Source organism: Palaemon carinicauda, chromosome 4, assembly GCF_036898095.1.
Source record: "Palaemon carinicauda isolate YSFRI2023 chromosome 4, ASM3689809v2, whole genome shotgun sequence".
In the NCBI taxonomy this organism is placed as follows: Eukaryota; Metazoa; Arthropoda; class Malacostraca; order Decapoda; family Palaemonidae; genus Palaemon; species Palaemon carinicauda.
The window spans coordinates 71,056,081-71,070,344 of record NC_090728.1 but is presented as its reverse complement, the minus strand read 5'-3'; the positions used below and the strand labels follow the sequence as shown (position 1 = coordinate 71,070,344).

The 14,264-nt window shown below is 42.3% G+C and overlaps 1 protein-coding gene across 1 annotated transcript in view; it reads left to right on the top strand.

Moving 5' to 3' along the window:
- Ide (Insulin degrading metalloproteinase) overlaps positions 1–14,264 on the top strand; it is a 511,525-nt gene that overhangs the window by 229,605 nt on the left and 267,656 nt on the right. Inside the window, exon 9 of the mRNA XM_068372359.1 lies at positions 7,372–7,475. Within this exon, the coding sequence (XP_068228460.1) occupies positions 7,372–7,475 (104 nt within the window). The remainder of the gene's footprint in view (positions 1–7,371; positions 7,476–14,264) is intronic.

The window sequence follows — 14,264 nt, the reverse complement described above, 5'->3', positions numbered from 1 at the left end:
TGCGTTTATGGATCTGGAGAAAGCATATGATAGAGTTGATAGGGAAGCAATGTGGAATGGGATGAGGTTATATGGAGTTGGTGGAAGGTTGTTGCAAGCAGTGAAAAGTTTCTACAAAGGTAGTGAAGCATGTGTTAGAATAGGAAATGAAGTGAGTGATTGGTTTCCGGTGAGAGTGGGGCTGAGACAGGGATGTGTGATGTCGCCGTGGTTGTTTAACTTGTATGTTGATGGAGTGGTGAGAGAGGTGAATGGTCGAGTGCTTGGACGAGGATTAAAACTGGTAGGCGAGAATGACCATGAATGGGAGGTAAATCAGTTGTTGTTTGCGGATGATACTGTACTGGTAGCAGACACAGAAGAGAAGCTTGACCGACTATTGACAGAATTCTGAAGGGTGTATGAGAGAAGGAAGTTGAGAGTTAATGTGGGTAAGAGTAAGGTTATGAGATGTACGAGAAGGGAAGGTGGTGCAAGGTTGAATGTCGTGTTGAATGGAGAGTTACTTGAGGAGGTGGATCAGTTTAAGTACTTGGGGTCTGTTGTTGCAGCAAATGGTGGAGTGGAAGCAGATGTACGTCAGAGAGTGAATGAAGGTTGCAAAGTGTTGGGGGCAGTTAAGGGAGTAGTAAAAAATAGAGGGTTGGGCATGAATGTAAAGAGAGTTCTATATGAGAAAGTGATTGTACCAACTGTGATGTATGGATCGGAGTTGTGGGGAATGAAAGTGATGGAGAGACAGAAATTGAATGTGTTTGAGATGAAGTGTCTAAGGAGTATGGCTGGTGTATCTCGAGTAGATAGGGTTAGGAACGAAGTGGTGAGGGAGAGAACGGGTGTAAGAAATGAGTTAGCGGCTAGAGTGGATATGAATGTGTTGAGGTGATTTGGCCATGTTGAGAGAATGGAAAATGGTTGTCTGCTAAAGAAGGTGATGAATGCAAGAGTTGATGGGAGAAGTACAAGAGGAAGGCCAAGGTTTGGGTGGATGGATGGTGTGAAGAAAGCTCGGGGTGATAGGAGGATAGATGTGAGAGAGGCAAGAGAGCGTGCTAGAAATAGGAATGAATGGCGAGCGATTGTGACGCAGTTCCGGTAGGCCCTGCTGCTTCCTCCGGTGCCTTAGATGACCGCGGAGGTAGCAGCAGTAGGGGATTCAGCATTATGAAGCTTCATCTGTGGTGGATAATGTGGGAGGTTGGGCTGTGGCGCCCTAGCAGTACCAGCTGAACTCGGTTGAGTCCCTGGTTAGGCTGAAGGAACGTATAGAGTAGAGGTCCCCTTTTTGTTTTGTTTCTTTGTTGATGTCAGCTACCCCCCAAAATTGGGGGAAGTGCCTTTGGTATATGCATGTATGTATGTATCTTGACTCATTGTGAAATGGTCAATGTTTATTATGAAATAGATTTTACCTTTTGTAATTTTAAGACATACAAAATGATCAAATTAGTTTGGCCTAAATCATGTTATAATTTGATAATGTTGTTTGATAGTGATTGTTGGTTTATATGACAGCAATATTGACGGACAAGACCACCAAGAAGTTGTAATAACAGTATTGAAAAAAGGAAACCATTTCTTTAGGAATGTGACAATTTTACTTAGTTTGCTGTTTCCAAGGCAAGTTTAAAGCAAAATGTTGAAGTTGCAGCTTGAATTAAATCTTAATAAAACTACAGACTAGCATGGAGAGAAGACAGAAATATGCACATGATTAAGTTTTATAGTGTTATTATTATTTTGTACTATTTTTGTCATCATCAGTAATTTTTATTATTAGCCAAGCTGTGTGATTGCTACCGATCCAAGTAACCAAATGGGGAAGTAGCTCGGTGAATAAATAACAAAGTATGAAGTAATGTTCATTGTGCATTTTGCTACTAAGGTATACTTAATTTGTTGATAAATTCTCTTTACTGGATCCAATTTATATAAATTGTGTTGCCTTTATTTATTTTTTATCAGTGACCTTTGATTAAATTTCTTTTTATTTTGCCTTGCATCAGGTTTTGCCTCATTTAAGTGTTTGTTTCAAGTTCATGAAAGCCTTGAGATTTTATCATATCTGAACTGTTTCCCGTTTTTAAATTTTTTGTCATATTGTAAATTATTATTAAAAGCCAAGTTGCAATTAGAGTAGGTATAGCATAATTTTGCAAGCCCATGAGCCCCAATAGGGAAAGCAGCCCCATACTAAAGAAAAGTATATTATTATTATTATTATTATTATTATTATTATTATTATTATTATTATTATTATTATTATTACTTGCTAAGCTACAACCCTAGTTGGAAAAGCAGGATGCTATAAGCCCAAGGGCCCCAACAGGGAAAATAGCCTAGTGAGGAAAGGAAAAGAGGAAAATAAAATATTTTAAGAAGAGTAATAACATTAAAATAAATATCTCCAATATAAACTACAAAAAAATTAACAAAGCAAGAGGAAGAGAAATAAGATAGTGTGCTTAAGTGTACCCTCAAGCACGAGAACTCTAACCCTAGACAGTGGAAGACCATGGTACAGAGGCTATGGCACTACCTAAGACTAGAGAACAATGGTTTTATTTTGAAGTGTCCTTCTCCTAGAAGAGCTGCTTACCATTGCTAAAGAGTCTCTTCTACCCTTACCAAGAGGAAAGTAGCCACTGAACAAACAGTGCAGTAACCCCTTAAGTGAAGAATTGTTGGGTAATCTGTGTTGTCAGGTGTATGAGGACATAGGAGGATATGTAAAGAATAGGCCAGACTATTCAGGTGTGTGTGTAGGCATAGGGAAAAAGAACCGTAACCAGAGAGAAGGATCCAATGTAGTACTGTCTGGTCATTCAAAAGACCCCATACCTCTAGCGGTAGTATTTCAACGGGCGGCTGGTGCCCTGGCCAACCTACTACCTATAAGAAATAAGAAAATATCTCAATAGATCATCATCATCATCTCCTCCCACACCTATTGATGCAAAGGGCCTCATTTCAGTAGATAAATTTAGTCAAATAGATGAATAACAAATGTACTATGAAACAAGTCTTATATTAGCCATCTTAAAAAATCTTTGTGACAAGTTTGAAAGTTTGAAGTTCATTGATTTGACTTCTGTATATGAATAGGAAGATGATTCCACAATTTGGTTACTGCTAGATAATAGTGTTTGCTTTACGTTGTTAACGGTTAGGTTTACTGCGATGAAATTCTGTGTAGCACTCACTTAAATTCAGCAGAATTATTTTCTGTATTTTAGTTTTTCAAGTTTTCTCATTTGGTTTTTCCCACCTAACTGTCTAAGCCCTTTTAATGCATTATTACTATAATATCTACCTGTACTGTAATTTTTAATTAAGATTTTTTGGTTTAGCTTGTGAGTCTAGAAACGACACGTGGTGCTTTGGTTAAAGTGCCTAATAATGCATAACAATGAGGATAACAGCAATGACAACAACAATAACAACTATTTGTAGATACAGGCTGAGTAGACACAACACTGGCCTGGTGTTTCATTGGTTGGCTGTTCAAATCCTCAAATTCAAGGCAATTGCCTGACTGCACAACTATTTTATCATTGTTTTATTCTGTTGTGTTTTGAATAATGTTCCACAATTCAAGTCTTCAGCAGCCAACTTTCATCTTGAATTGTTTAACAAAATCCTCAGGCCTATTAAATTTCTCTTTTCTATTCTTGGTATTAATCTCTGGCATTGATATTGAATTAGTTAAATGTGCATGATTTATAAAATGGTGAAGATCTCATGATTATCCCTTGTATTCGAATCTTCCCAAACCAAACCATCCATCACTTAGTATTAGGAATGCATTTGAATCCAAGAGGCTTGCCTTCATAAGGTTTACAGTATTCTAGAAGTTTAGTTTTGGGATAACTTAGAGGTTGACTTACTGTAGAGAGTAGGGTTCCCCTGTTGTACTGAATAGGACCAGAAAAGCAGCCCTTAAAGTAAAGTAAATTTAATGTTTTGACTTTTGATTTTTGACATTATGCTGGATTTAGCCGGTTCTAATTTTAAATTTAACTTTTTGACTCCCGTTGCTTGGCGATTTTTCTCTGATAAGAAATTTTACCTGTTGCCACCAAAGCTAGCCTGTCAACAACCCTTCAAGTGTTCACTTTAGTCTCAGTCTGGGCACATGCCAACAACATTTGACTCCTTCATTATCCAGACAATTGGCTGATCCTGGGAGATTCTGGCCAACTCAGTGAAGACCCTTCTCCTCCATTAATTTTGCCTCAATCTGGGGATTGTAGTAAACGGAAAAGTTGAACTAAGATAGCCAAATCAGGACATGGTATACCTGGGTATGCAAATGAATACTATTCAAGTGAAAGTCTTCCTATTGCATGACAGAATTGCAAGATTCAAAGAAGTGGCACAGCCATTCCTTCAACAATACTTATTGCCAGCCCAATAGTCACCTGGCTTTGTTAAAGTGCCTGGTGCCAAACAGTCTTCTTTGCAAGTGCTCACTTCAGTGGCAACTGAAGACCTTATGGTCCCGTGGCAGTGACCCTACCAGATTGTTCATTCTGGTGGGGAATGAGCTGAAGAAAGATCTTAGTTGGTGGAGTCTCGACTTTAACCTTCTTAGGGGTGGAGACTTACTTTCTCTTCCCCTGGATCTGATGCTCTTCACCAATGCATCAAAAGAAGAGTGGGTGCCTCACCTGCTACAGCACATGACCTCCAAACTGTGGTCCGAGTCAGCTCGGCTTTGCCATATAAACCTCCTCTAGTTGAAAGCAACTCTCTGGTTTTCAACATTTCCTAGAGCTTCTGTCAGGTCTCTCGGTTGTATTGATGAGCGACAACACAAACGTAGTAACGTACTTAAACAAAGAGGTACTATTTCATGGCAACTTTACCAACTAGCCATAGGAATCCTGCAGGGGACAGTGGACACTACGCTCTCCCTGTTAGCTCGGTTCATACCGGGCAAAAGAACAACCTGGCAGACAGTCTGAGGTAGAACTCTGAGGCAGTTAGATCCAAGTGGTCTTTGAATCCTCGGATAGCAAACAAAGTAATGACTTTGTGGGGTTCGCCAATTGTAGACCTCTGCATCTTCCCTCAACCGGAAACTTCCGGTTTACTGCTCGCCAGTACAAGACCCACAGGCAATATTCCAGGATGCCTTCCAACACTCCAGGGACAACCTGGACATTTACGTGTCCTCTCTGTTCTGCCTCTTGTGCAAAGTCCTCAACAGGGTCAGATCAGCAATCATCAACCTATTAATGACTGATAGCTCTGCTATGGCCATGGTTAGAATGGTACCTGGACATTCTACTGCTGCTGGCTGAGGCCTTCCCGACCTGTTGTGTCAGTCGCACATGCAGATATTCCACAGATCAGTCGGATCCTTACGATTTCACGCCTGGAGGTTGCCATCCAGCATCTCCTCACCCAGAAAGGGTTTTCATAGCTGGATGCAAAACAGATGTCTGGATACCGCAGGAGGTCATCATTCTCAGTCTACCAGACAAAGTGGATGATTTTGTATTGTAGAAGTATTGTCTCTCCTTTTGGAGCCACTATTCCCTTAAATTGCCAAATTTTTACTCTACCACTGGGAGGAAAAACTTCTCAGTGTCGGTTGTGAAAGGCTATTGTTTATCCTTGACTCAGGTCTTTAGACTGAAGGGAATTGATTTTTCCTCATTGGAGGAATTGTCAATGCTTATACTGTGACAGGGTTTTGAGCAAGCTTGTCCTCAGTTGGAAGTTAGACCACCTACTTGGGAACGTTACGGAAGTCCTTACCTAAAATAATCTCCTTGAGTCGAGACTTAACTAAGATAGTCAGTGAGCTTCATGGTGTTTCCTACGACATTACCCATTGAAGGGATGGGGCCAGGTTTTGATGAACTGGTCCCTGAGTTCAGTGCGAAGACTCAAAATCCGGCGGTCTTTAACCCCAAATGGACTGCACTTCCTTTCAGATTTTAGTCTTCAGGAAGTATAGTAATTGATAATCCTGATCAGCTGATTTTGTGTCCTGTGAGAGTACTAAAGTGCTGTCTGAAATGTACATGAAAAACTCGCCCTCATACGAAATATCTGTCTGTCATTATGGGCAAGGTGAAAAAGAGAATAACTAAGAACATGATCTCTTCTTGGATTAGGCTGGTCATTGACCTGGCCATTAATCCTTCCCTTTGTCAACATGCAGAATGACTCAGAGCTAGCATTCAGAAAAAAATTTTTTGTGACGGAGGCACTACAGGCTGGTGGATGGAACTGCCAAACCACCTTTGCAACCCACTACCTGCAAGTCGTATTTGTGTTACATTCTCTCCAGGCCCTGTGGTTGCTGTTTGGCAAATGGCATAGCTACCTTTGCTCCCCTACAATACTATTAGCGGTTGGTCAAGGACTTAAGTTACAGTTTTAGTCTGGGATGAATGGAAAAAATGTCTGGCCTCTCCTTTTTCTTCGTCTTCCCCTCTCCTGGGGTACAGCATCTGTCTTCCCTGTCAGCTGGAGCTTAGTTAACTGCAGATATGGTAAGCTCCATGTAGCTGTTTAGCTAATATATCTGGTGATATTTATTGTTATGTCCCAATTCTTCTTATGAGGGAAGATGGTGTCTGGGTAAACCAAATTATGTATATCCACAAACCTATTGCTTATATTTTGCCTAAAGAGTTTTGTATTGGTGTTCTTTCACTTTCTACCTTTGCATGGACCATTGAACCACTGTCAGTGTTGTGCCACTGGTTAACGAGGTGACCAGAAGCTCATCTTCCATATGTTCATGCTTAAATGCAGCGATCCTGGTTATTAAAGTTCTAGCTAGTTGGAAAGAGGACTTCCATCCACCATAGGGCGAGTCTCCTATGTAAAGAATGATGGTTTGTATTCGTTTTGGAACGAATGTAAAATTTAAAAGAAATTTGTTTTTCGTATCTATACAAACCTGAATTCTTTACACACGTTATCCGCCATCACCTACCCCCGGAAGTCCCATCTACAATGAAAGTGAGGTTATAGTGAGTTAGTTGGGGGAAAGTGCTTCTCCGCTACCCATTGGTAACAACTGGTCTAGTTGTTGACACTTCGTTAAAATTTTTATAGCCATGTTACAACTTGCACTGTTATCTTTTCCTATGTAAAGAACTTATGTTTGTATAGTTAGGAAAAATACAAATTACTTTCAAATTTTTTTTTTTTTTTTACTGTGTTTTAGGTTATTCTTAACTTCTAAATTTCCTTTTCTGTACTTTCCTTGTTAGGACCCCTTGGCTTGTAATAAGCATTGTGCTTTTTCTAAGTAAAAATGCAGCTTCGCTTGTAATCAGTAGTCTTAGGGATGATTGTTACTTTGTATTAATTGCTCATAACTTTACCATCGTACATCTTTTGCAGTACTATCCATTGAAGGAAGTGTTATGTGGTGGTTATCTTCTATCTGAGTATAAACAAGAGCTCATTGAAAAAGTTCTTGATTGCCTCACTCCAAGTAATATTAGGTAAGTCTCTCTCTCTCTCTCTCTCTCTCTCTCTCTCTCTCTCTCTCTCTCTCTCTCTCTCTCTCTCTCTCTCTCTCTCTCATCCAGAAAATGGCAAATGCCTTTCAATGGTGGGAAATGTAAAGTCATGCGCATAGGTTATAGTAACCCACAATCAGATTACTCACTACTGGGTAATGGAATGTAAAGTGTGGACCATGGGGAAGATCTCGGTATTATTATCAGTAAGGATTTGAAGTTCACCAAAGAGAGCATAAGTGCAGAGAAGAAAGCATAAAAACTAGTAGGTTACATAGAGACTATTCATATATAGAAACAAAGACACTGTGCTACAGCTTTACACATCTCTAGTAAGACCCTATCTGAATACAGAGTCCAATTCTGGGCTACAAGTATTCAGGAGGAAATAGATAGACTGGAAGCAGTACAAGCTAGGGCCACTTAACTAGTTCCAACACTATAAGGCAATTTGGATATAGACGGAGGGTGGAATGTTTGAACATATATGATCTACAAGCTCTACGACTAAAGGGACAGTTAAATAGAGGCATTCAAAATTTCTCTCTCTCTCTCTCTCTCTCTCTCTCTCTCTCTCTCTCTCTCTCTCTCTCTCTCTCTCTCTATGAATGTGAAATGATTTTTGAGAATGACTTTTACATTTCTTCATGAGATACTATTTGTTCTGTAACTGGAATACAAACCTATGCTTGCTGAAAGGACGAGCCATTAAAATTTAGCAAAGTAAACTAACTATCTTGCTAGTTAGTGGGGGAGGGGTAGGTAGCTAGCTACCCCTCGTACTCACACTTGTGACTGTGCTTCACTTTTTGCTTTTGGCTTGGAGGGAGATTGGTTGTTACTACTTTTTCTCCTTGTCTATTTTGGACTGCCATTAATCTTCATCTTTTTAAATTAAAATTTTTTTTTATATATGATAACATTCTTAATATTTTATTTTTAAATATAAAACTTACCCGCTGGTTATATAATGGCTAAAGTCTCCTGCCGCCCTGGCAGAATTTTAAATCGCGCTATCGTATATATACCAGGTGTACACCAGCGCCCTCGCGGTACCACAGGTGGAACTACACCCACAAGTCTCAGATCATCTTCTGCCGCTCCGCTGGCTGCATATAGAAATTTCGCTCTCGCTGTTTTACTCTGTTTGGTCGTATTTGGTGATGTACAACCTTTTTTGAGTTTGGGCTATCGTTTATTTGTTCTCATTTTCATTAAATCTTGAAATCTTTTGGTTCGGGGTTATTTTTATTAATTTAACCTTTGTTTTTTGATTGTCGGTCTTTCTCTTTACCATTCAATATAGCCGACCCCTCCCCTGTTATTCGTAAGTGTGTTAGTGAAGGGTGTCGTGCTCGACTCCCTAAGGGTTCTATTGATCCACCCAGTATTTGTATTAAATGTAGGGGGAAACCATGTACTTTTGATGATAGATGTAATGAATGTTTTTCATTGACGGAATCTGAATTGGTAACATACGAACGTTATGTTAAAAGACTAGAGAGGGACAGGGTTAGGCGTAGTTCATCATGATCTGTTGATGTAGCCTTATCTAATACTAATGATCCTTCTTCTGTAGTGGTAGATCAACAACCGAAGGATCCTTCCCTTAAAGACATGTTTATTACTATTCTGGCTCTCGGTGAGAAAGTCGAGTCATTAGCGGCAGCTAGAAATAAGATTTTTTCTGAATTAAAGGTACTGAAAAATCGTGATTCTATCGGAAATGTGGAAAGTGTCTCGAATGTATTCAGTGTTGCGGAGGGTGCGTCTGCACGATCTTGTCGTTAGCCAGCCTACGACGTCTATCGAGCTCTCGAACCCATGAGAGAAGTAAAATCGGACGGCCAAAGGGAACGAGAAGCTTCATCAATCGTCCAGACGTTCCCTCGAACGTTCCTGCTGCCGTACCACAGGTCGTTCACCCTCATTGTAGGAAAGATGAGGTTGGTACGTTATCCCCGTACTCCGATGAAGGTTCGGGTAGTGAAATCTGGCGTCGTGCGTCCAGACCGCTCAAGAGATCGTATGCGGTCGTTCAACGTCCAGAATCGCCTGCGCGTCCAGGCTGTAGTACGTGGGATTCCCCTGAACGTTTCTGTTCTCCCGACGCTTATACGCCTGCGAAACGCTCAGATCATGGCGTTCGTGTAGAGAATATACAATCCGATTCAGAATTTGTATCTTTGGCCGATGTTACTATTCATGCACCACCACTTCCTTCTGACTGGCTTTCGTCACCAGAAAAGCGTTGTGATAATGATGTTGATATTCCTTTGAGTAAGGAATCGAATGTACGAACGAATGATCCTAAGTGGTCAATGCTTTCAGACATGAAACAACAGCTCTCGTCGTTCATGGAGTCTTATCAACCGGCTGTTGGCAGTGCGATTGGGCGTCAGACGTCGGACTAGTTGTCGCACAGGCGGCCTGTTTTCTCTAATGCTGACGAGTTATCGCACAGGCGGTCTCCCATTCGCAGTGCTCAACAGCAGGTTGATATAGATGAGTCACGTCAGAGAGTTGTTGCTAAACAAATATCGTCTTCCGAAAGTGATGAGGAACCCCGGCGTCGCCAAATGGACGCAATGCATCGCCGTGACGACTCTCAGCAGTCAACTTTTGACGCTTTGAAGTGTCAGCGTCAACAGCAAGTAGCGTCCACGAGACGACCATTGTCAGTCTACTTATGACGGCATTGAACGTCGGCGTCAACAGCAAGCGGACGCTACGCGTCCACGCGGCGATATTTGGCAGTTGACTCCTGATTCCAAGCGTCGTTCAGTTCAACAACCAGCGGACGCTAAGCGTCCACGCGACGATTCTCGGCAGTTAACCATTGACGTCGAGCGTCAACCTGTCCATGTCACACATCAGTCGACCTCTACCTCTCCTCTTCGGTTGGATGCAGTTAGTGATTTTGGCAATCAGTCTCATTCAGACTTTGTTCCTTCAGTTCAGGCTGTAGCAGTTGCTGCACTGCCAGAAGATGAACTTGAAGAAAAGTCCGATGTGGACGAACCTTTAGAGGAAGTTTCTGATCAAGAAGAAGATAAACATTATCAACATGCTGTTGTTCCTAGAAAGTTTATGTTAATTCTTATAAAGGTGTTTCCTGAACATTTTACCCCTGTGGCCTCTCGTTCTCCTCCATCAGAATTTATCTTAGGTAAAGCAACCAAAGTGCCTGTTTATACTAAGATGGTGCTTTCACGTTCTTCTAAACGGGCCTTAAAGTTAATGGGTTCTTGGATGGACAAGAAGAGAGCTATTGGCAAATAGGCATTTGCTTTTCCTCCGGCAAGATTGGCCTCTAAATCTAGTGTGTGGTACGAGACTGTGGAAGTACTGTACTGGGCTTGGGATTTCCTTCTTCTGCCCAGGGGGATTTCTCGAGTTTGGTGGATTCGTATCATCGTCTGGCCTTAAGGAAAACAAAGGTATGGTGGTCAATGGCAGAGTTCGACCATATACTTAAGGGTTTATTTAGGGCCTTTGAAGTGCTGAATTTCCTAGACTGGTCTTTGGGAGCCTTAAGTACGAGGATATCCAATATGAAGGACACAGACACTAGTGACCTTGTTCATTTGATGCCCTGCTTGGACAAAGGTGTGAGGGATGGCTCTAACGAGTTAGCTGCCCTTTTCACAGCTGGAATCCTTAAGAAAAGGGCCACTATATGTTCTTTTCTCTTGGGGGGGGTTTCTCCTTATCAGAAAGCAGAACTATTGTTCGCTCCTTTGTCTTCCACCTTATTTCCACAAGAGTTGGTAGGAGAGGTTGCAACTGCTCTTACCCAGAAGGCCACGCATGATTTGATGACCAACACGGCCAGGAAAGTTCTGCCTCCTACCTTTACTTCTCGTAAGCCTAAGGAAGCCTCTACGGGTGTTCGGCCTTCTCAGCCCTTTCGTGGTAAAGTTTCCGGAAGAGGTTCTTTCAAACCAGATAGCAGAAAGCCTAGGAGCAGAGGAACCAAGACTGGCCGAGGTAGAGTCTGACTGCCCTATCCTTCAGACAGCAGTGAGTGCCAGGCTGATCTATATTTGGAAGGCCTGGGAGAGGAATGGAGCGGACCCCTGGTCCGTTCAAGTGTTAAGGCAAGGTTACAAAATCCCTTTCTTATCGATTCCTCCATTAGTAACAGATCCGGTGGATCATTCACCCAAATACAGGGAGGGTCCGAAGAAGCAAGCCATGCGGCTTCAGATGTCTCAATTATTAGAAAAGCAAGCAATAGAGGAAGTGCAGGATGTATCATCTCCGGGGTTTTACAACCGACTTTTCTTAGTCCCCAAGAGTTCGGGGGTGTGGAGACCGGTTCTGGACGTAAGTGTTCTAAATGGTTACGTCCAGAATACGACGTTTACAATGGAGACTCAGAAGACGGTTCTTGCAGCGGTAAGGAGGGACAATTGGATGGTCTCGATAGACCTCCAAGACGCCTATTTCCATATACCAATACATCCCAGCTGCAGACGTTATCTGAGATTCATGGACGGGAACAAGGTCTTCCAATTCCGGGCTCTTTGTTTCGGACTCTGAACAGCCCCTCTATTGTTTACAAAGATCATGCTGAATGTAGCAAGCATGCTGCATTCAAGGGGGATCGGGGCCTCCCTGCACCTGGACGATTGTCTGATAAGAGCCTCCTCAGCAGATTGTTGTTTGAAGGACCTAAGAATAACTCTGGAATTAACCAAGGAACTGGACCTCCTGGTGAGTTCGAAAAAATCGCAACTGACTCCATCCCAGGAGTTTCTTTAATTGGAGATGGAGATTCACAGTCGGAGTTTTCGGGCTTTTCCGTTGCCTGTGAGAATACAGTCAGCTCTCCAAAAGATCCAAGCTTTTCTGAAGAAAGAACTCAGTTCCGTAAGGGAATGGATGAGCCTTCTGGGGACACTCTCATCATTAGAGAAGTTCGTGACTCTAGGGAGGTTGCATTCGCGTCCCCTTCAGTTTCATCTCAATCATCATTGGAAGAAAGGGGACAGTCTCGACAGAGAAGCAGTTCCCATCACGAACTCCATCAAGTTTCATCTTCAGTGGTGGAACAACGAACACAGACTGAAGGAAGGCTTGTCTTTACATCAGAAGAGCCCAGACCTCGTGTTGTGTTCCGACGCCTCAAACTCGGGGTGGGTGGCAACACTGGGGAAGAAGGAACTCTCGGGAGCTTGGACAGTGGAGCAAACATCTCTCCACGTAAATCAAAAGGAGCTTTTGGCAATTCATCTGGCCCTCATAGGCTTCAAAAAGCATATCAGGGGCAAAGTAGTCCAAATCAACGCGGACAGCACTACTGCTCTGGCCTGCATAACAAAACAAGGCGGGACCCACTCGTGGACTTTGTAGCAAGACCTCTTCTCATATGGGCAGAGGAAAGGAAAGTAACTCTCTTGACTCGGTTTATTCAGGGAGTCAACAATGTGAGTGCAGACAGACTCAGCAGGAGGGGTCAGATTCTACCCACGGAATGGATTTTACACCAAGACGTCTGCAAAAGTCTGTGGCGTTTATGGGGTCGTTCTCTCGTGGATCTCTTTGCAACCGCAAAGACAAAGAGACTGGAGTGTTACTGCTCACCAGTACCAGATCCCGAAGCCTTCCACATAGACTCCTTTCTAATGAATTGGTCGCACATGGAGGTTTATGCTTTTCCCCCATTCAAGATTCTCTACAAAGTGATACAGAAGTTCGTATCTCACAAAGAAACCATGATGACGCTGATAGCTCCGTTCTGGCCGTCAAGAAGTTGGTTTCCAGAGGTACTGGAATGGATGGTAGATGTCCCAAGAAGCCTTCCCTTAAGACCAGATCTTCTCAGACAACCTCACTTGGCTCGAAACCATCTAAACCTCCGAGCTCTACGTCTGACTACCTTCAGACTATCGAAAAACTCGCTAGAGCTAGAGGATTTTCGAAGAAGTCAGCCAAGGCTATTGCGAGAGCAAGGAGGTCTACCACCATTGAGGTGTATCAGTCCAAGTGGGAGATGTTCAGAGAATGGTGTAGGGCTAACGCTATTTCTTCATCCAGTACCTCTCTAACCCAGATAGCGGATTTCTTCATAGACCTTAGAAATAAACACAACTTCTCGTCATCTACAATTAAAGGTTACAGGAGTATGTTGGTGACAGTTTTTAGGCACAGAAACTTAGATCTTTCCAACAATAAGGATCTGCAGGACTTAAGATCTTTTGATACCACCAAGAAAATGCAATCAGCTCCTCTTGCCTGGAATTTGGATGTGGTGCTTAAATTTCTCATGAGTTAAAGGTTTGAGCCTTTGCACTCTGCTTCTTTTAAGGATTCAAGTTTAAAAACTTTGTTTCTGGATAGCTTAGCCACTGCTAAAAGAGTAAGTGAAGTACACGCTTTAAGCAGGAACATTGGTTTTCGGGATGGAAAAGCTATTTGTTCCTTACAACTAGGGTTTTTGGCCAAGAATGAAAATCCGACTCGGCCATGGCCCAAATCCTTCGAGATCCCTAACCTTTATGATTTGGTGGGAGATGAGTTGGAGAAGGTGCTCTGTCCAGTAAGAGCATTGCAGTTATATGTGGACAGAACGAAGAATCTGATAGGCGACTCAGACGCTCTGTGGTGTGCAGTTCGAAAACCCTCACTGCCCATGTCAAAGAATGCCTTATCATTTTTCATTAGACTGTTAATTTTAGAAGCTCACGCCCAGTGTAATGAGGCGGCCCCTTTTCTATCTCTTGGAACTCGTAAGTTATGGTTGTTTGTGGAGACTGGTCGTCAGAC